Source organism: Periplaneta americana, chromosome 2, assembly GCF_040183065.1.
Source record: "Periplaneta americana isolate PAMFEO1 chromosome 2, P.americana_PAMFEO1_priV1, whole genome shotgun sequence".
Taxonomy (NCBI): Eukaryota; Metazoa; Arthropoda; class Insecta; order Blattodea; family Blattidae; genus Periplaneta; species Periplaneta americana.
This window is the reverse complement of record NC_091118.1, coordinates 184,571,362-184,594,683: the sequence shown is the minus strand read 5'-3', so window position 1 is coordinate 184,594,683 and position 23,322 is coordinate 184,571,362. Positions and strand designations below refer to the sequence as shown.

Here is a 23,322-nt window from a genome sequence, read left to right as displayed (position 1 = left end):
CTTTCAACAATCAAACGCACCCACGTAACAGGCAGAGAAGTTCGAGATGATGCCGAGATCTAGTAGGCTCTGAGGATGGTATGATGAAGCACCGAAACAGCTGTAAGCCGCACAAACTTACATAATTAACACGAGTAAGTCCGCTAGTTAATCAATTACTTTATATTCAAGATGAATAAAAAATTTAAATTATGTCTATAAAAGGTTTCAGATCGAATTTTCGAATTTGATATGATATGATATTTATTTCCCAACACCTTACATTGGTGTGATGGCCCTTCACATTCCCGTGTATGTGCCAGTATTCCCTTTGTTTACATTTTCTACGTACTGGTTCATTTTAATCTGCTGGCTTTAACATTGTATGTGACTCTACCACTTTTCTTCCTCTTATCTCTTCCATATTTTATCTCCCTTCTTCTTCTACTTTATACCCTCCATTTCTCATTTATCTATCTTACTCTTTCTAATCTCATTTAATATTAACTATATCCTATTTATTTATTATTTACTAGTTGCAACATTGTTTTCATGAACTTCATCTCTTTTTCAATGCCATCATATTCAGTCACTTGATTTACTGTCGTTCACTGTTCATCTTCAATGCTTGCTTTTAGGTTTACTACTGTTTGACTGTATCCTTTAGTATTCACCATTATTACACTGTTTCGCAATGTCGTGAATCCGTACCTTCACTACACTGTTTCCTACTGTTGGAGCTCACTATGGACTGATGATTTTCTAATATAGGCTACATTTATATTATTTAGTTCTGGAGGGATAAAAATTAGAGTGGGGAAATTTAAGACAGTCATACAAGGTAATGTAGAAAGTATTTTCACTCCCCCAATAGCGTATGTTGATATTGTTAGAACTTTGAATGTTGAAAACACTTTAAAAATGTCTTTTTCAAGAGATTAGCTAGCTACATAGTATCTATTGCATGTTGTATTTATTGCTTCTCTCTGGCTGTTTGGAACATTTAATGTCTATTTTTCTAATGCTATTGTCCAGAGTCATGGGTTGGTTAAGATTTCGCTGAAGCCAGTGAGTTGAATGTATTAATGGTTAGAATTTCAGATTATTAAGAAGTTCTTCAGCCTTTCGTTTCTTGACCTAGTTTTACCAGAAGATAGTCACATTTACTGCTTTTGGTTTAGGGTATCCAGTCTAAGAGGCTGTGTTGGGTAGTTTCTAGTCCTTTGTTGTGCTTTCAGTCGTAAATAAAAAGATCCATTCAGAAAGAGGCACCTTTTGAAACTAGAGGATTAATTTTATCGTAGCTTTACTTGGTAGAAATTTATATTTTCCTAATGTAATCTTCATCTTACGATGTTTGGGTGACGTATATACGTCCGTTGATGTGACATATTAATGAATTAAATACTATTATAGTCACAATCATGCCATGGTATGAAAGAAAAATTTCACAACCTCGAGCAGGAATCGAACCTGCGACTTCCTGGTCTCCGGTCAGGCGCTCTACCACTGAGCTGTTGAGTTCGTCTCATGCCAAACGCTCGGAATTATCCTTTCATACTGGCGACTCTGTTATAGAGTCCATAGCGTCTGATCTTAGTCAGCACTGCTTATGGCTGGAAAGAAACTTTACAAATGTAATCTTCATCTTACGATGTTTGGGTGACGTATATACGTCCGTTGATGTGACATATTAATGAATTAAATACTATTATAGTCACAATCATGCCATGGTATGAAAGAAAAATTTCACAACCTCGAGTGGGAGTGAAATTTTTCTTTCATACCATGGCATGATTGTGGCTATAATAGTATTTAATTCATTATATTTTCCTGCCAGTTACTGCTAATTTTAATAAGGAAACATGTGAATGTCTGTTTAAAATATGTCATCGTCAGCTTCGACTGCTTGGATTAGGCCTCCTGGCCACTTTAGGTTGAACGCTGGTTGAAAGCTGTTATCTCCACCACTTTCTTGGTTGTGCAAGGATATATAAATGTGTTAATCGCACAGAAAATTGTCCCATTTCCTAATAAGTGCAAATAATACACTTGCATTTCTTTTCTTTTCTTATTTGTTAATTAAGTATTTTGCATCGTATTTTAGTAAATTAATATATCTAAAGCACTGTCATTGGAATTTCCCATGCTTATACCGTTTAATTTGACATTATTGTTATAATATGAATTTAATTCAAATTTTAATATTGCCTTGGGAAAATGAGGTATCATTGCATGTTCAAAACACTAACAAAAGAATTATAACCTATTGTGTACGTGTTCTGCACCATTAAATCTAGATTGATATTCCATCCATAACCATAGGTCGTTAAATTTGTGTGAATTTGAATGAGTAGAATGAGATCAAACGTTTTTCCTTCCGCCCTTATAGTTATACAGTAATTAATTTTCATCTTTAATAAGATTAAAAGTTGTAGGACTTTGAATTCAAGGGTATATTCAGAGGGCGTAGATGGTGCATTGTGCCTCTCTTCCTCCTCCATTTTAGGCTCTTTAGTAGCTGTTTTCAGAAGAAAAATTTTTTGGTTTCCAACTATTTCAGCATGTTTCGAAACTCGAAATTTTTTTCTGAATACAAAACAATAGTACCTTTAGAAATTTACTATTTTCTTTAATTTTCTAAAGAAGAAGGATAAAAAATAAGATATTGTTCTATAAAGTAATCATGTATTATTATTCATATTAATTTATTTTTTAAAATGATATTTCGTAGTTTGTTCTTCATTTTTCAATTGTTCTAATGTTCCTTTGTATAACTTTTAATATATTATTTTAATGTGTACACGAATTTATTTTACAATTAAAGCATCAAGTCCCTGAGCACATTTACAACAATTTATTCTGACACTGTTGGTCTCGAGAGAAAAAACTGCGAACATTCACACTCATCAAGCAGATAAGAACTAACTAACTAATAACTCGCCACCCTCGCCAAGCAGACAAAAATTTTCAATGACTTCCTTAACTGAAAAAAGAAAGTCGTGTTTTTACAACAGCTCGAAGGCCAGCTCATGCAAGGGTGAGATCTGATCAATCGCGTCGAGAAAAACGGTAGTATTACGTGTTATTTATTTCAAAATGTATATTACCAATTGCGGATCCCCAGGGATCCACGGAGCACACTTTGGGAACCACTGCTCTAGAACAATATCTTCTTCTTCCTCGTGTTTTAGGATAAATCCTGTATTTTCCAACTTTGCTCTCTTAATCCAATGTTGATGTCCAACTTTCCTTCCACCGTTTAGGGGGTCGTCCCAAAGGTCTTGGGGTGTCCAACTTTCCTTTCATTGCGATTTTTGGGAGTCGGTCTTCTGTCATCCTTAATACATGGTCCCGCCATCCTTTTCTTCTAGTCTTGATCCATTTTGTCACGTCCTGCACTCCACATTTTTCCCTAATCTCATCATTCGTCTGCCTGTAGTATAACGTAACGCCAGCTATACTTTGTAATGTCCTCATTTCTGTTGTTGTCATCATTTTTGCAGTTTTTTTTTTTGTTTCTGCTCGAGTTTCAGTTGCATATGTTAATACTGGCCTTATACACGTTTTATATATTCTGATCTTGCTTTCTATGTTCATATATTTATTTTTCCAAATTACTTCTCTTAGATATCGTTTGGAAAAATAAATACATGAACTGACACAACATTGTCAGCTCGGCCAGCATTTCCTACTCCCGCGTCCAAGAAGGCTAAGGCCGTGTGGCCCCTGAGCAATGCAACTTCGGTTGTAGCAGGCGGGAGAGGGTGAAGGCAAAATCTCGGCGCCTTAAAACCGGGACATTCGACTAAGGGAGCAGATCCCTACAGAAAAACACACTTAAGCGAGGTTAGCAACCTACTTAAGTGGAGATCAAGATTGCTCGAAGTACCAACGATGCCTCGGATAAAGACGGATTTAACGATGACGACATGGCTAGAACAATATGAAATTTACAAATATACAAAAACACACCTCCAGCATATGCTGATCACTCAACTCAATTTCAAAACACACACCCTTTTCGGCACACTCATGAACACACCCCACCACAACAGGAAACCAGAAGACAGCACGGGACCTTCATTAGGCTTTGGACAATGGAGAATATCACTTCGAAACTAGTCAGCCAAGTAATTTCCTAAAAAGTTAACACAGTAAAGATGTTATAAAGTTAATCAGTGACTAAACTTAAATTTTGAAAACTTAGAATTATTTTATGTAGTATACAAATGAATACAGAACGAAATGCAAACGATTATACTGGTAGTTCTATCTTTTGGAAGCAGTAATATCATTCATTATAGTCTGGTTTCTGTCTGTATGAAGATAAATAATCTTCATAATGATGTACATGGAACATTTTAACGTTTTATCTACACATTCTACTCCCGCTTTCTAGTTCCGAGATTAAATAAGCATGGGAAGTCTACCTTCTTACCCTCCACAGTACTTGAAGCATAACTTTACCTTTGCCTGTCTATTCTTCTCCGTCCTTTATTGTGTGATTACACGATATTAATTAAAATTTATTTCAGTTTTTAACATACTGATATGCATAATACTGTTTAAAATCTCCTAATCAATTAAAATAATGTAATTATTTTGTGTAAAATCTATGTGTTACATTCTACAGGGTGTATCATCTAAAACATGAGTATCATTGTCATTGTTGTAGGTACGAAATTAAGTATAGAAATATCTCCTATTTGTGCCTTGGATGTAAAAAGTGATTGCATTAAATAGACGACTATACTCTTTGTTATTGTTCGTGAAGCATTCAACAAGTTTATGAAAACTTATCAAAATGTTGTTATTTTCCAGTGGTTGATGTTTGTTTGAATCATTGTATCCTTTGTTTCTTAGTAGATTTCTTCTTGTCATTATTTAGACTTTAATAATGTTTATTCTAGTTTCTCGGAATGTCCTTCAAAATTTGATCCCTGCTTTCAACGATGTTGCCTATAGGCTACACGTATTTGTACCTTGCAATATGTTTTCTATTTCTGTACACATTGCAATTATAAACAGTTAAAATGGTAACTTTTATTTCCCTTGTCAACCTGCAAGCAAGCAACACATTTTGATTGTGTTGTAGATGATACATCTTGTAATATGTATTAATTCTCCCATTCTTGTGTTTGTGGATGCCTCCTGCTGGTAAGTGTGATGTGGCTCAGTGTTTCTCAACTTATGAGGCATGTCTCATTTTGGTTGTGAGGTGTGACAGTTTATTGTTAAGTTGGTGTTACTAATTTAACTGTATTTATATTTTGAGTTTTATTTCATAATTTTGTATTACCATGTTATGCAATTAGGGTTAGAACCACAACAAGTCACCAGGCAGAGTTGGGTAACTTTCCCCTTTGCTGTGTGAAGACAAACAGGTCTGCCCCCTTCACTATTAAGGTATGATAAATATACGCACACCTGCCACGGTTCCAAGATGAACCCCACCGATATAACTACAGATTGTTTACAAGAATACAACTGCAGAATTTGCAGATGTGAACTATAAGTGATACTATTCATATTCTTTATATACCTATCTTCTTTCTTATCATCATATTTTTTTTATTAAATATAATATTTTTATTATTATTTTCAAATACTTAGTGCTTGAAAGCGTAGGTTTAGAGGCATTTAATGCAAACATCGGACTTGATACGAATATTTTAGTTAAACGCACTGCCTATCTATTTGAAGTCTGGTTTTTTAATATAATTATAAAGTTCTGTGTTTTCTTCGTGTTAAAAAGTGACGCATTTGAGAAGTGTATGGGAATAAACCTCTAAGTCATTTATCTTAGGATCGTTCTAGCCAGTACAATGCTAATAATTGTATACATTCACACAAAAGAAATTAGAGTAAAATGTATTTTCGTGAAGTTTGGAAACCTGTCTGTGCCACCATAAATTAAGTTTGCAAGTGATCCAATATTCAAAAGTAACTTCATATCTTCTGTTTACCTATAGTGTGTCTGGGCCATATATCTGCAATGATTGATTGGCCGCGTGCCTGACAGAGACCACGCTTCCGCCACTGAAATGGCAAGCATATTCAAGCAACTTAACTCCTTAAAACTTAGAGATACATAACACATTATCATTTGATGCTCACCTTGCTCACAGAAGACGCTGTATGTGATGTCCATTTTCTTGCATGTATATTTCACACCTTCTCAAGAAATTGTCATTCAAGTTCTTCATTATTTACTTTTTTTAACCCCAAATTACAAAAATGAAGCCTGTGATTGTAATCTTGGGGCTGTAATTCATGACGTGATGGAATTCTGTATGGTTTTAGTTTAAATAATTTTGTTGCCGCTCCCGCAGATGCTTTAGAAATCCCTGTCTGCTGTGCTAATCATCTCAGAGACTTGCGTGGGCTACACTCTAATGCCATACTAGTTTCATTCAGTTTTTCCTCCGTAAGAACACGGCACTTTTGTCATCTTTTGCTGTCATTTACAGAACCTGTGTCATTGAATCTATTCATCATCATCATTCTCTTATCATGTCCTCCTTTCGGAAGGTCGATTTCAAATATGCCTTCATTCGTCTCTGTCTTTCCAAGCTTTTTCCTGTTTATTTCACCCACTTGAATCCCTATTCTTTTAAGTTCTTTTGAATTTCGACTATCCATCTTTTGCATGGTCTTCCCATTGGCCTTCTTCTTTTCACTTTTAAATTTAATATTCTCTTTGGCAGCCTTTCCCTTTCCATTCTGTTAAGGACATAAACCATTGTAATCTCATATTTTGTTGTTGTTGTTTTTTAATGCCAGGCGTTTGACAGTAAAGTCATTTGACCTCTTGCACTCCAATACTTTTCAAAGATTAATCATGGCCAGCCACTGAAGCACAGATTTTGAGGTGTTCCGAATCCATCTCTTGGTCTGAGTTGCACAATGGGCAGTTAGGGGACTGATATATTCCAATTCTATGCAGATGTTTGGCCAAACAATCATGGCCTGTTGCCAATCTAAATGCAGCTACAGACGATTTTCGTGGTAAATCGGGAATTAACTGTGGATTATGATGCAGAGAGTTCCATTTTTTCCCTTGAGATTGTATTATCAAATTTTGTTTATTGAAGTCTAAGTATGTAGATTTAATAAATCTTTTCACAGAGTAATACGTAGATTTAGTAACAGGTCTGTATTTTGTAATTGTGTTGTTAATTTTTCAACGTTCAGAGTTTCCCTGATTATGTCGTTTCGTATCCTGTCTCTTCATGTCTTCTGTACAATACTCGCAGGGTTTTCATCTCTAGGTTTTAATTCTGCTCAGATCTTTTTTGGTGTATGTCCAGATTGAATCTATTAAATAACCTTAATATAGCCTATCAGGAAATTTACATCTGAATTTCCGCCTCGTTGAAGTACACAATTTTCTATTCTTTATGTACGTCTTGTATATGATATGATATGATATATATTTCTTCACAGCACTTCTTTACATGTAATGGTGTACCTCACATTTCTGTATCCGGTGCCACCATTAACATATTATTACAATAACACATTATTTCCAGTACACGTCTACACACATACTCTCAGTTCCGCTATGTACCTTTTTTATTACTTGGTCAATCTCCCCTTCAGTATTTCCCTACATTTCATTTGCTATTCTCTATTTGTTCATTAATCCTAATATATCTAATATTATATACTCCTTTCACACCCCCCTTTTCCTCTAACTACTATTCACTAAAATCTCAATTTCAATTTTTCTCTATAAATTATCATATTGAATTACCTGCCTATTTGTTCTTTGACCTTTTATTCAATTACTGTTCCAACATTCAAATGTTAGTACTAATTTTGTGCTGACACTTGTTCATTTCTCTAAACCCTTTCTCACTATTTTCACTCATTTCTATTTGCGCTCACTTTCACTTTCACACTATTCTGCTTACACCTAATCCATTGTCACTATTCTCACTTCTTATAAATACTTATATTTTATTTTACACATCTGCTTATACACTTTCTCTCTCCCCTATACTTCTCTATCTTTTCCAGTTTCACTTTACTTGCACTTTTTGATCACAACCCCACTTTTTTTTTACACATATCAAATATCTCTGCTAAATCCTCAACTGTCGCAAATTCTGACCTTTCTTTACTGTTCGTCTCTGCTTTATTTCTGACTTTGTCTTCCTTTCTATTTATTTCTTCTTCTATTCCTCTTTTATTTTTCCCCCCCACGCTTTCACTTTCACATACTAGATTTCCACTTACACTTGCACCCTTATTCTTCACACTACTTTCTTCCCTATCACTTCCTGACTCTTGGTTTCTCTTTTTATCACCCCTCGCCTTTTTTCTGGCACACGTGTTGTTTGTTCCGTTATTGTCAGCATTCACGTCATGTATATGTAAATACATTCCCTTAACCCTTAAATTGGCAATGTATCCTATAGAATACAACAGGTTAATAGGCTATATGCTATAATTTTAATAGAACAATAGAAAAAATGGTAGGAAAATTAAAATTTCCCAGTATTATAATATTGCACAACATATATATTGCGATAGTTGTTTTCTTTACAGTCCAACACGATTTAATAAACTTACTTACTTACTTACAAATGGCTTTTAAGGAACCCGAAGGTTCATTGCCGCCCTCACATAAGCCCGCCAGCGGTCCCTATCCTGTGCAAGATTAATCCAGTCTCTATCATCATACCCCACCTCCCTCAAATCCATTTTAATATTATCCTCCCATCTACGTCTCGGCCTCCCTAAAGGTCTTTTTCCCTCCGGTCTCCCAACTAACACTCTATATGCATTTCTGGATTCGCCCATACGTGCTACATGCCCTGCCCATCTCAAATGTCTGGATTTAATGTTCCTAAGTATGTCAGGTGAAGAATACAATGCGTGCAGTTCTGTGTTGTGTAACTTTCTCCATTCTCCTGTAACTTCATCCCGCTTAGCCCCAAATATTTTCCTAAGCACCTTATTCTCAAACACCCTAAACCTATGTTCCTCTCTCAGAGTGAGAGTCCAAGTTTCACAACCATACAGAAGAACCGGTAATTTAACTGTTTTATAAATTCTAACTTTCAGATTTTTCGACAGCAGACTGGATGATAAGAGCTTCTCAACCGAATAATAACACGCATTTCCCATATTTATTCTGCGTTTAATTTCCTCCCGAGTGTCATTTATATTTGTTACTGTTGCTCCAAGATATTTGAATTTTTCCACCTCTTCGAAGGATAAATCTCCCAATTTTTATATTTCCATTTCGTACAATATTCTGGTCACGAGACATAATCATATACTTTGTCTTTTCGGTATTTACTTCCAAACCGATCGCTCTACTTGCTTCAAGTAAAATTTCCGCGTTTTCCCTAATCGTTTGTGTATTTTCTCCTAACATATTCACGTCATCCGCATAGACAAGAAGCTGATGTAACCCGTTCAATTCCAAACCCTGCCTGTTATCCTGAACTTTCCTAATGGCATATTCTAGAGCGAAGTTAAAAAGTAAAGGTGATAGTGCATCTCCTTGCTTTAGCCCGCAGTGAATTGGAAAAGCATCAGATAGAAACTGACCTATACGGACTCTGCTGTATGTTTCACTGAGACACATTTTAATTAATCGAACTAGTTTCTTGGGAATACCAAATTCAATAAGAATATCATATAATACTTCCCTCTTAACCGAGTCATAAGCCTTTTTGAAATCTATGAATAACTGATGTACTGTACCCTTATACTCCCATTTTTTCTCCATTATCTGTCGAATACAAAAAATCTGATCAATAGTCGATCTATTACGCCGAAAACCGCACTGATGATCCCCAACAATTTCATCTACATACGGAGTTAATCTTCTCAAAAGAATATTGGACAAAATTTTGTACGACGTCAACAAAAGTGATATTCCTCGAAAGTTACCACAGTTGGTTTTGTCCCCCTTTTTAAAAATAGGTACAATTATGGACTCCTTCCATTGTTCTGGTACAATTTCCTTTTCCCAAATAGCAAGTACAAGTTTATAAATTTCGCTATATAATGCACTCCCACCCTCTTGTATTAATTCTGCTGGAATTTGATCGATACCTGGAGACTTGTACTTTTTCAGATTTTCTATCGCAATTTCGACTTCTGAAAGCGTGGGTTCGGGTATAAATGGCTCAGCAGTTTGTATTTCAATTTCGTCCCGATCATTTCTATTTGGCCTATGTACATTTAGTAGTTGCGCAAAATAGTTTTTCCATATGTTTAGGATTGATGGAGAGTCTGCAAGCAAGTCACCATTCTCATCCTTGATCACGTTTACCCTTGGCTGATATCCGTTCTTAAATTCCTTCATACCCTTATATAAATCTCGAATGTTTTTATTCTTACTATTTGTTTCTACCTCATTCAGTTTTTCCTTCAAGTAACCTCTCTTTTTATTCCTAAGTGTACGACTTGCTTCCCGTCTTTCATTGAAATAATTATCTCTCTTCTCCTCAACTGGATCCTGTAAGAATTTCAATTTTGCCTGTTTCCTTCTTTCTACTACCATGCAACAATCTTCATCAAACCACGGTTTCTTTTTCTTAGTTTCATAATAACCTATGCTCTGCTCAGCTGCAATTTTGATACTATCTCTGATATTTTCCCACACGCTATTAACATCTAATTCTTTCTCAACTTCGTCGGAACTTTCTAAAGTGGCAAACCTATTCGAAATTTCGACCTGATAATTTTGCTTAGCTTCCTCGTCCTTTAATTTCAAAATATTGAATTTAGTAATATTAACTTGTTGCTCTACTCGCTTGGCTACTGATAATCTTTCTCTTAATTCTCCAATCACCAAATAATGGTCAGAATTACAGTCTGCACCCCTGAAAGTTCGAATATCTACTATACTAGTATGTCTCCGTTTATCTATCAAGATGTGATCTATTTGGTTGTGTGTCAATCCATCTGGAGAAGTCCAAGTATATTTATGTATATCCTTATGGGGGGATGTTGTACTTTTGACAATTAAATTTTTCGATGTGGCAAAGTTGACTAATCTAACTCCATTGTCACTACTAATTGCGTGTAGGCTCTCTTTTCCAATAGTTGGTCTAAAAATATCCTCCCGTCCTACTTTAGCATTGAAATCCCCCAATAAAATTTTCATGTGATATCTAGGGAACTGATCAAAAGTATGTTCCAATTCCTCATAGAAGCTATTCTTTATATGGTCGTCTTTCTCTTCTGTAGGGGCGTGAGCATTTATAACTATGATGTCGCACCATCTACCCTTAAGTACTAAATATGATAACCTGTCACTGATAAATTCGACCTTTTTACTGCTGATTTTATTCTTTTATGAACAAAGAATCCTGTTCCTAATTGGTGATTATTGTTTCCTTCCCCATAATACAACAAGTAATCTCCTATTTGTGATATGCCATTCCCATCTAACCTAACCTCTTGTACTCCTACGAAGTCTATTCTATATCTAGCTAGTTCTTTTGCTACTAATGTTACCCCTCCTGTTCTATAAAGACTAGTTACGTTCCAAGTGCCAAATCTCAAATCCTTATTCCTTTGCTGTGGTCGTGCCAGAGAATCAGTCCTATTCCGAGGCTTATTATAGGGATACGTAACAAGCTGTTTTTTACAGTGATGGGTTGTTAGCCCTTCGCCCAACCCCCAAGCTGGAGGACCACCCCTTATCGGCTGTCCACGACTGCTTATTCAATATATTCGCAGCTACCCTCCATATCCGGAGGCCGTCTCCTCTATCCGCAACCTGAGGACGCGCCATGCCGTGGTGATAGGGACCCACAATACATGGCGATTTAATAAACTAGTGTGAGAAATGAAGTTTTGCCAATTTAAGGGTTAATGAATATTTGTTTAACATACTTAGACTTCAACAAACAAAATTTGATAACACAATCTCAAGGGAAAAAATGGAACTCTCTGCATCATAATCCACAGTTAATTCCCGATTTACCACGAAAATCGTCTGTAGCTGCATTTAGATTGGCAACAGGCCATCATTGTTTGGCCAAACACCTGCATAGAATTGAAATATATCAGTCCCCTAACTGCCCATTGTGCAACTCAAACCAAGAAATGGATTCGGAACACCTCAAAATCTGTGCTTCAGTGGCTGGCCATGATAATATCTTTGAAAAATATTGAAGTGCAAGAGGTCAAATGACTTTATTGTCAAACGCCTGGCATTAGAAAACAACAACAACAACATATTTGTTTAGCGTGACGAAGTGATCTGTTCTCCATCTTAGCTAAACGAATACTGCTACAGGCCAAGTTATAGATAGACTGCTTTAATTATAGACGTCGTAGTGTTGAAATGAATGGGAATGGTCTTGACTAGCTGCGTCAGCATACATGTCATCTTAGCGGCAGAAGCACAGCCTCCCAGAAGCGCAGCCTCCCACCAGGCACACAGCCAGTCAATCATCGTGGACATATGGCCCAGAAGCACTGTATCTATCTGTAGGATAATGAAGTGAAACTCTATTAGAGAATACTGACATTGATTACTTTTAATAGCATGTTAAATCCTTCAGTCACAATCTAATAAAAATTTAACTGAATGTTACTGTTATTTTTTCCATATTTTTATTGCTAACTGTTTACAGCTTCATTGCATAGCTATGCTATATATAATTTTCTTTGTACACAGGTTGTAACTTTAATAATGACAACTATTTATTTATTACGAATATACAAGTGATACATCTGTGAAACTTCTAGAGTCCTTCAATATAGTAACCAGCATTGTCTACAACTCGTTGCCAGCAATGTGGAAGTCGTAGTATCCCTGAAGCAGCTCCTGTTCTGTTGATGTTTCTGATGGACCGCCCTACTGCCTGCAGAATATCGGGAACAGTCGGGAATCGAACATCACGTAGTGGTTCCTTCATCTTTGGTATTAAGTCATAATCACAGGAGCTTAAGTCCGGTGAATGTGGTGGATGGAAAAGCACTTCCCACCCCCAGCGACAGTACAAATCAGCTACAGGCTATGCAGTGTGCTCCCCTACGTTATCCTGCAAAATTATGGGAGGGTTCTGCAAAATGTGTGGGTGCTTTCTTCGCAACGCTGGTCTCAGATTATGCTAAAAAAAATGACGGAAATACTGTGCATTAACATTCAGCCAAGATCGCTGTTCCTGCTTTGTAAACATGGCGAAACACAACCGCTTAGAGCTGTAACTAACAGGAGACTAACTTCAACTCTCCACAGCGCATGCGCTGTGATTCGGACGGAAGAGTCCTTTTAGGGGGGGGGGGAAGAGGGCAGACATAGACTAACATGTAGTAGAAGTGACAACAATTAACTCCGTCTCGTTTCGCTTTTACAGCAATGTTGCCACTATTAAAGTTACACCCCACGTATATTTATCAGTAATATAACTGAGTCTTTGAAGATAATTCAGATCTGTGACATATTAACGAATCAGACTTCAGACATGCATCCCATTCAGCTAAGAACTTACTCTCTTGCTTAATAGTAGTGAAATTCATTTTCATTTTGTTTTAACGGAAGGTGAAATATGCTGTGAAATATTTTAAATTTAAAAATGAGGCTTTGCATCAAAAAGATTGGGAATCACTGCTATAATTGAATTAGAATGTTGGTAGTGACATTGCATGGTTGATATTGTGGCTCTTTAACCCTAGTTTAGATATTTTTTGTCCAACATGATGTCGCACGCAGTGGACGATCTGCTGCACCATTGCTGCACGATGGCTCGGTTCACAGATTGGCAGCTCTGAACCTGTGCAGTGCTCGGTGGTGCTCGACTACGAGGAGACTAGCCATCGCATCAGCCTGCAGGTGCGATTCCCCTCAGAAGGCTGCTTTCATGCTACTGTCTCCTACAGGGGCATAGAGCTGCATAATGGGGACTTCGATATCATCGTGCTCAGTGGTGAGTCCTGCGTTAGCTTTCCATTGCTTACACATTAACTTTTGCTTCATTTACACAGTACAGTATAACTTCTTTTATCCATAATTGGTATCTAAACTGGTCTTTATTTCACTGTTCTTAGCAATCTAAACAATTTATTTATTTATTTATTTATGTATATATGTATTTATTTATGTATTTATTTATTTATTTATTTATGTATTTATTTATTTATTTGTTTGTTTGGTTATTTATTTATTTATGTATTTATTTATTTATTTGTTTGTTTGTTTGTTTGTTTATTTATTTATTTATGTATTTATGTATGTATTTATTTGTTTGTTTATTTATTTATTTATTTATTTATTTATTTATTTATGTATTTATGTATGTATTTATTTATTTGTTTGTTTGTTTATTTATTTATTTATGTATTTATTTATTTATTTATGTATTTATTTATTTGTTTGTTGGTTTGTTTGTTTGTTTATTTGTTTATTTATTTACTTATTTATTTATTTATTTATGTATTTATTTATTTATTTATGTATTTATTTATGTATTTATTTATGTATTTATGTATGTATTTATTTATTTGTTTGTTGGTTTGTTTGTTTGTTTATTTGTTTATTTATTTATTTATTTATTTATTTATTCTGGTGTAGTTAAGTTAAGTTAAGTTATGTATTTATGTATGTATTTATTTATTTGTTTGTTTGTTTGTTTGGTTATTTATTTATTTATGTATTTATTTATTTGTTTGTTTGTTTGTTGGTTTGTTTGTTTGTTTATTTATTTATTTATGTATTTATTTATTTATGTATTTATTTATGTATTTATGTATGTATTTATTTATTTGTTTGTTTGTTTATTTATTTATTTATTTATGTATTTATGTATGTATTTATTTATTTATTTGTTTGTTTGTTTGTTTATTTATTTATTTATTTATGTATTTATTTATGTATTTATTTATTTATTTGTTTGTTGGTTTGTTTGTTTGTTTATTTCTTTATTTATTTACTTATTTATTTATTTATTTATGTATTTATTTATTTATTTATTTATGTATTTATTTATGTATTTATGTATTTATTTATTTGTTTGTTGGTTTGTTTGTTTGTTTGTTTATTTGTTTATTTATTTATTTATTTATTTATTTATTTATTCTTTTGTAGTTAAGGCCATCAGGCCTTCTCTTCCACACCACCATCAAAAATACAAATACAATAACAGAAATAAAAAGGGGGAAAAAAACCGCTATAAACAAAGTAAAGTCACACAAAAATATATACAGGTTGCATTCACACAAACTTAAATTAGTGATTAAGTATAATTAATTGTATCCTAACTAATTAACTAACATAAACAAGAAACTTGTGATTTTAAAATCTAGAGTAAAAAACACAAATCAACACTTCTAGCAATACCTAAAAAGTATTAAATAAGACAAAATTTTCCAATTTAATTTTGAATTGTGATAAAGTCCGGCAGTCCCTGACGTCATTAGGTAACGAATTCCAGAGACGTTGTATCTCTATAGTGTAGGAGGATGAGTATAAAGACGTTCTATGATGAGGGATAGAAAGAAGTGCTTGATGCCTGTTTCGAAAAGTTGTAAGAATGGCTTTATTCACAACACCGAATTAAAAATTTCACAAACAACACATTACAAAGAAAAGGCGTACAATTTAGATACCTTACTTACTTACTTACTGGCTTTTAAGGAACCCGGAGGTTCATTGCCGCCCTGACATAAGCCCGCCATTGGTCCCTATCCTGAGCAAGATTAATCCAGTCTCTATCATCATATCCCACCTCCCTTAAATCCATTTTAATATTATCTTCCCATCTACGTCTTGGCCTCTCTAAAGGTCTTTTTCCCTCCGGCCTCCCAACTAACACTCTATATGCATTTCTGGATTCGGCCATACGTGCTACATGCCCTGTCGATCTCAAACGTCTGGATTTAATGTTCCTAATTATGTCAGGTGAAGAATACAATGCGTGCAGTTCTGCGTTGTGTAACTTTCTCCATTCTCCTGTAACTTCATCCCTCTTAGCCCCAAATATTTTCCTAAGCACCTTATTCTCAAACACCCTTAACCTATGTTCCTCTCTCAAAGTGAGAGTCCAAATTTCACAACCATAAAGAACAACTGGTAATATAACTGTTTTATAAATTCTAACTTTCAGATTTTTTGACAGCAGACTGGATGATAAAACTTCTCAACCGAATAATAAGAGGCATTTCCCATATTTATTCTGTGTTTAATTTCCTCCCGAGTATCATTTATATTTGTTACTGTTGCTCCAAGATATTTGAATTTGTCCATCTCTTCAAAAGATAAATTTCCAATTTTTATATTTCCATTTTGTACAATATTACCGTCACGAGTCATAATCATATACTTAGTCTTTTCGGGATTTACTTCCAAACCTATCTCTTTACTTGCTTCCAGTAAAATTCCCGTGTTTTCCCTAATCGTTTGTGGATTTTCTCCTAACATATTCACGTCAACCGCATAGACAAGCAGCTGATGTAACCCGTTCAATTCCAAACCCTCTCTGTTATCCTGGACTTTCCTAATGGCATACTCTAGAGCAAAGTTAAAAAGTAGAGGTGATAGTGCATCTCCTTGCTTTAGCCCACAGTGAATTGGAAACGCATCTGACAGAAACTGAACAATTTAGATACCAGTAATGAAATTTGGATAGCAGTAACGGATAAGATATTGTATAGCACACGAGAGTAATAGTATATTACGATACAAAGTGGAGAAGTGCTTTTACAAAATCGAAGAATGTTCCCTCCTGTTCCACTTGTTAACTGCAGTTCTGTAGTACTTCCGATCCTAGGCAGGGAGTACTGGAAAGATTTTTTTCCCCTGTGTTAACATTTTGTTTCCTGGTTGTTTACAGCAAGTGATGCAGCACTAGTACACAAAAATGTTGCGTCAAAGAACCACAACATCTGCTACGAAGCAAGACTGGTGAGCCTGCAGGGTGAACGTCTCTCCAAACCGAAGAAAGTGTTTTGTTATGTCTCGCCGAAGCAGCTCACTGTGAAAGAGTTCCTGCTCAAATTCATACCAAAAAGACTCGTCACATTTCGCTTGTGCCCTTCCACAAAGGTGAGCACTGTAGAAGTAAAATGTTTTATGTTAATGTGTGAAATAACTTTATACCTTTGTAAATATACCTAATCGCATTTGTTTCAGATGAAATTTAATTTGACAAATTCGTATGCCTCTTTGTTTCTAAAAACAATAGTGTGTCTATATTATTTACTGTACTCCAATTTCACACAACCCTAACATACCTGAGGTAGGTATGTTAAATACATTATTATAATATTTATATGACATTGATTAATTAAATCTTATATTGAAAGTATTCTTTTTTTATAAGTACAATATATGATAGATATAATTTACAGTCTGCCTGGTTGGCTCAGTTGGTATAGCGCTGGCCTTCTATGCCCGAGGTTGCGGGTTCGATCCTGGGCCAGGTCGATGGTATTTAAGTATGCTTAAATGCGACAGGCTCATGTCTGTAGATTTACTGGCATTTAAAGGAACTCCTGTGGGACAAAAATTCCGGCATATCGGTGATGCTGATATAACCTCAGCAGTTGCGAGCATCGTTAAATAAAACATAACATTTATAATTTACACTACATGGATGAATGAGGTGAAATAAAATGAGAGGAAAAATATAATCTTATAGTGCCATTTCACCAACAAGGAATAATTTATGGAATCATTACTGGTATTGAGGCACTCTCGGCCTTTCTATTCTATCTAATCGTCTAAACTTGTTAGTTGGAAAACAAGACAATTAAATAATGAACTAACCCTGCCATGAATCGTTATGATCAGGATGCTAATCTGCGTGTCGAGGTAGTCAAGTGATAACACACACTCACTATGTAAAACACAACTATTTATTAGAAAAAGCAAATAAATTCGTAGCACAGAAAATATTTTGCTAACAGTGTAGCGTAGACCAAATCCAGCTAATTACCTTACATAGGTAGATACTTCCCCACGCTGGCATCCATCTTGTCATACAATCTTGACATAACCATCACTCAGCACACACATAGCCGTTACATACAAATTAGTCACCCCTCAAACGTCACACAACAATGGGTGCCTTCATTGTGAATTCCATACTCTTTAAATTCGTTCTACTGCAATAACTAAATTAAACATAAGCCAAAACCAACTCACTGAACTGATAGTATATTGAGGTAGGCTTTTAGTTATATCACAGCTAGAAAAACGATCCACAGAAATACAAATACCGACCAGTATTTGACCAGAGTTGAATGAATGCAAGTCAGTCAGGAAAATGAAAGCAGCTCAAGCTAATAAGTACATCCCAAAACTCGCCACTCAATTCCACCCGAATATCTTCTGCAATGCACTCGCAGGTTCCCACACACCGAGTACTATACAGCTTCTGGTAGACTTATCGAACCCGGTTCGATCCCCGGCCTACGTAGCAGCTTGTACCCTACACAACATCCTCACTTGCCGGCACACATCCAACCTTCACAAGTCCTACCACCAGACTCATATCTTCTGCTATACACTGACAGATTCCCACAACACCGAGTACTATACAGCTCCTGGTAAACTTATCGAACCCAGTTCGATCCCCGGCCTACATAGCAGCTCGTACCCTGTCACACAGCCAACCTCCACGAGTCCTACCACTAGACTAACGCTATTATCGAAATGAAACTCTCTTCACAGACCAAATTTAAATCACGCCACCATCTTGACCAATCAGCAAGCGCTATTATAAAATAATGACTGCTCCCCCGACTAAATAATTACTGCTCCCTCGGTCTCAACTCATTACAGGTTATAGGAACAGAAACAGAGCATAAAAAAAAATAAAGTTGAGAGGAAAGCCATCTACGAGAAGTAAGAAGAACTAGATCAGAAAGAAAAAAACTACAAGCCATCTATGAAGAGTTAGAATAATTAAAACTAACAGAGAAAAATATAAAGATAGAAAAATGTAAAAGAAATAGAAAGGAAAAGAAAAATGTGCCGAAATATAAACGGCACAATATCGAATGCCAATTTTATTTAAAATCTCTTTTCAACTGCAGAGATGATTAAATAATGATAACTTACAGCTATAACGGATTAAGGTTAGAACAACAATGACAGGGTAAACCTTACAATTTGGAGAAAACTGCTCACAGCTACTTTGTTCATAAAAAATTTCACAAAATTTGAGAATACAAGGGTGATTCGGAAAGTTAGTTCCGGTCTCATCTGTCAACGCAAGAGTGGCTGTAGCAGCGTCATCTTTGTTCTGCTAGGCTATGTAGCTTGGTTCAGTACGTTCCCAACAGTGTCTTTGTGAGGTTGTATTCGACCGTTTCTTTTACCAAGACAAGGCGTTTGAAATGTATGCAGTAATTGAAGCGCCCGTCAAGTGTGAGATCCATGCAGTAATACGGTTTCTGTGGGCAAAACAATTAATGGAGCTGCAATTCATCGTGAGGTTACTGTAGTATACAGAAACATTATGAGTGACAGTATTGTTCGATGTTGTGTCGTGAATTCCGAGATGGACACACTAACATCCATGATGAAGAACTAAGTGGTTGACCGTCTGTTGTGAAAGATGAACTTGTAGCAAAGGTGGATGATGTGGTCAAACAAACTCGCCATGTCACAATTTAGGGACTCTCTCAGCATTTTCCGCAAATCACTCGGACTATTCTGTATGAAGTGGTGCTCGGTGGGTACCGAAAGTTCTGTCTGGAGCCCAAAAAACCACGAGGATGGGAGCTGCACATTCCTTCAGCGCTACAAGAGTGGAGGTGACGGGTTTCTTGAGCAGATTGTTCAGTATGTGAACATCGAAACAAAATGACAGTAAGTGGCATAGGGTTACACCAATTCCCCTACGAAACAACAAAAATGTCTCCAAACATTTTCAACCAAGAAGCTCATGGCAACTGTCTTTTGAGATAAGAAAGGTGTATCGTTGGTGAATTTGATGGAACGAGGCACAACAATAAACTTTGGCGTGTATTGTCAGACACTAACCAAACTGAGGAGAGCAATTCAGAACAAACGATGTGGCATGTTGAGTTCAGGGCCGGATTTAGATATAGTGCCGCCCCCAGACAGTGCTAAAATTTGCCGCCCCCAACTCCCACAAACAGTTTATGAGCAGCAAACAGGTCATGTTAAGTTTAAGTCAGTTTTAAATGAAATGTTACAATTCAGAAAACAATAAATTACTGGAATCAAAATACCTGCTTCTTATTTGTGAATTATAAAGATTTTCTTCGCACTTTCTTCACAGAGAAATCATTCAGTCGGTCTGACAAAGCATATCAGACTCAATTATGCCATTCTGCAAGGGCAGTGCTAGTGAAAGTAATAGATCCAATGGATATAGTAGCAAAGTTCGGAAAATCATATTTAATGTCTACAATTTCTTCAGAAAACATTCGTCTGAAGAAAACCATAAAAGTTTTAACGTTTCTAAGTGTCAAGAACTAACTGCCGAGGCGTGTTCAATAAATGTATCAACTGTGTGACATGTATGCAGAGAAGTGCAATAAGCGGGAACGCAAGGTGCTAAGAAATTTTTCGTCTCTTAAATGACTTTGAAAACATATCATTGGCTTTTCCCCTGGAATTGCAAACGTCACTTTAAAAGTATGATTTCTTCATGCATTATTTATTATTGTATGAATATATTATTTATTATTGGGCAGTAATTTCATAACTGCTTTCAAATCTCACAATAAGCCTCGGATGAACCGGATTGATAATTCTATTGAATTGGAATTAAATATGATATGAAAATCAATAAAGAAAAAACTAAAATTATTGCCTTCTGCGGAAAATACCCTGTGCCTAGCAAAATATGTTTGGATTCAAAAATATTAGAAAGGATAAATTATTTTACATATATCGGATACACATTATCTTTTTTTCGATGAAGTAGACATTTCACAGAAAATTTCTAAATACACCAAAACAATGGGAATAATTAACAACATTATGAAACCTTCCCTAGTACAAAGGCATACTCGAATTCGCCTATACAAGACCTTGGTGAGACTTGTACTTTGTTACGGCAGTGAGGCATGGACATTGAGGAAGAAAGACGAAAGCAGAATAACGGCTAATGAAATTAAATTTATGAGATATACAGCGGGATATACGAAATGGGATCACAAATGCAATGAAGATGTAATGGAAGAATTACAACTAGAACCTGTAATTAATCACGTAAAACATTATCAGAACAACTGGATAAATGATCTGCATCGCATGCATAGAGATAGAACTCCCGAAAGTCATGCTCCACTATCGTCCAAACAGGAAGAGATCTCTCGGTCGTCCAAAGAAGCGCTGGATTGAAAATTCCACTGTGAGATCGTAACAGGCCATTTGGCCTAATACTTGAAGGGAAGAAGAAGAAGATTATTGCATTGCACTGTTTTGTTATTGAGAATGGAACCTGTTTTCAACACCAGCCACCCATCTCTCCCACCAGAGCATGCATCACCTGCTCTGTAGGTTTGACAACATCGCGCTTGCACATTATTGGCTCTCGCGAAACGTCAGGAGATTTGGACTCTACTTTAGTGATATCTTTCCCAATGTAGTTACAGTTAGCTTAAAAACTTAAGTAGATCATCTTTAAGTTTAACTAAATTACTGTAGCTGTGTTTCTGTATGTTGCAGTTTCATTTCCAAAGCAGCAGCAATAACAACAACAATAACCAACACAATCACCCCTCTTTCATCGTGGATGATGGCTGCCAGCCCAAAGTGGAGCTTATAGCCAAGGACAGAAATGTCATAGCTGCAACATTCATACACTTCCTGCTCAAAAACATAGGTACAGTCGAGTTCCAACTCTGGACTTCAATTTTTAATATAATGTAATATGAACGTTTTTATGTACCGGTACTTATTACTTATTATGTTATACGAGTTTATAATTCTGTCTGCGACATATTCATGCATAAACCTTGCAGCTGTCTCCAAAAGCCTACCTACCAGTATAGTGAGTAAGCAGAGAAACATTGTGAATCTCCAGTGATTTACCCATATATTGGGTGTACAGTGTGTTGTAGTGAAAGTGCAGTGAGCTTATAAGTAAATTCTGAGAGTTATAGTGGCAGAAAAATATATTTATAGTGAATGGGTGTGAGTTATAGTGATCGTCCTAAATTGCTTGTAATGGGGTCTAGGCTTGCGATTTGAGGTTAGTATAGTAAGTACAATTCTACGGAATAATAAGGGTGCAATTGATGTTTTGTTATTTGAAATGTTGTATCAGTGAAGAAGTGTGTTGTGTCTGTGAAATGGGTTGTGACAGTGAAGTGTGTTTGTGTCAGTGAAGTTCTATTGTTTACAGTGGTAGTGCAAAGTATTTGAACAGAGAAATGTTTTCGAAGTGTTAGTGAAATCAGGATAGTGTCAGTAAAATGTGTCTTAGTTCCAGTGCAGTGAGTGAATTGATAGCGAAATGAGTGTAGTGCTGAAAGGTACTTGTGCAAGTTTGAACATATGTCATATACTGCGTGTTCAGTTCAAAGTGTGTCATGGCTCGTTGTATGTCGTCATATGGCTAGCCGATGAGCCTAGAGAATTCAATCTTCCTACATTTCCTCAGAGGCGTATTACCTATGTGCCAGAGAAGTTGCCTAGCAAGTACGGCGTTCATTCAGAAGAGTACTTACTGATACGTACCCTAACACCGGTAGTGGCAGGAATGTGAACTGTTTGGAAACACGTACCGGTACTGAGGTGAGTTTTTTTCCTTACTGTCGGGATATGGGGAGAGGGTTAAGACGATCACTTACGTATTTGTTGACATTAACTTCGACGATCAACATGGACACAGAGCATTTCATTTGTGTTGTGGAATGTTGCGGTACGCAATCGATGATAAGAAATATCCTGCGTACGACTTGCCCGCGCAGAACACAGTTCGAAAGAGGTTATGGTAGCACACAGACCGTACAGACCGCCATCTGTTGCTACGACGTTCAAGTTATACCGTACACGTTCTCAACTTCAGATTGAATGCCTGATTAATAGGCAACTTCTCTGACATAAACTGAAACTCGCTTCAAATCGCTGACTCACCAACAGTGACGTCATGACCCACTTTGAAATGAACACCCAGTATACTCGTGGTTTTAAGTTCTAACTTAGGGTTAAGATATAAATTAGATTTACTTTAATTAATTATTTTATATTAAGTGATTCATTTAATTTAGGGTGCTCCTTGTTAATATGATTATATATTGCTATTATTATTTTATTACTAATATTATGACTGTATTTTATTATTATTATCATTATTGAGTGTAATTAGTTACCACTGCCACCGGGTATTTACCCATTTGCAGTGTGAATACATACATACATTTCTTTTCTGCTTTCAA

At 35.9% G+C, this 23,322-nt stretch overlaps 1 protein-coding gene across 3 annotated transcripts in view; it reads left to right on the top strand.

Moving 5' to 3' along the window:
• Window positions 1-23,322, top strand: part of LOC138694903 (apoptosis-resistant E3 ubiquitin protein ligase 1) — a 323,573-nt gene that overhangs the window by 258,675 nt on the left and 41,576 nt on the right. For 2 of the 3 annotated variants that reach the window (XM_069819086.1, XM_069819088.1), the window contains exons 7-9: window positions 13,676-13,889; window positions 16,791-17,002; window positions 21,608-21,764. In XM_069819086.1, the coding sequence (XP_069675187.1) occupies window positions 13,676-13,889; window positions 16,791-17,002; window positions 21,608-21,764 (583 nt within the window). The remainder of the gene's footprint in view (window positions 1-13,675; window positions 13,890-16,790; window positions 17,003-21,607; window positions 21,765-23,322) is intronic. The other variant, XM_069819087.1, reaches the window with a different exon arrangement.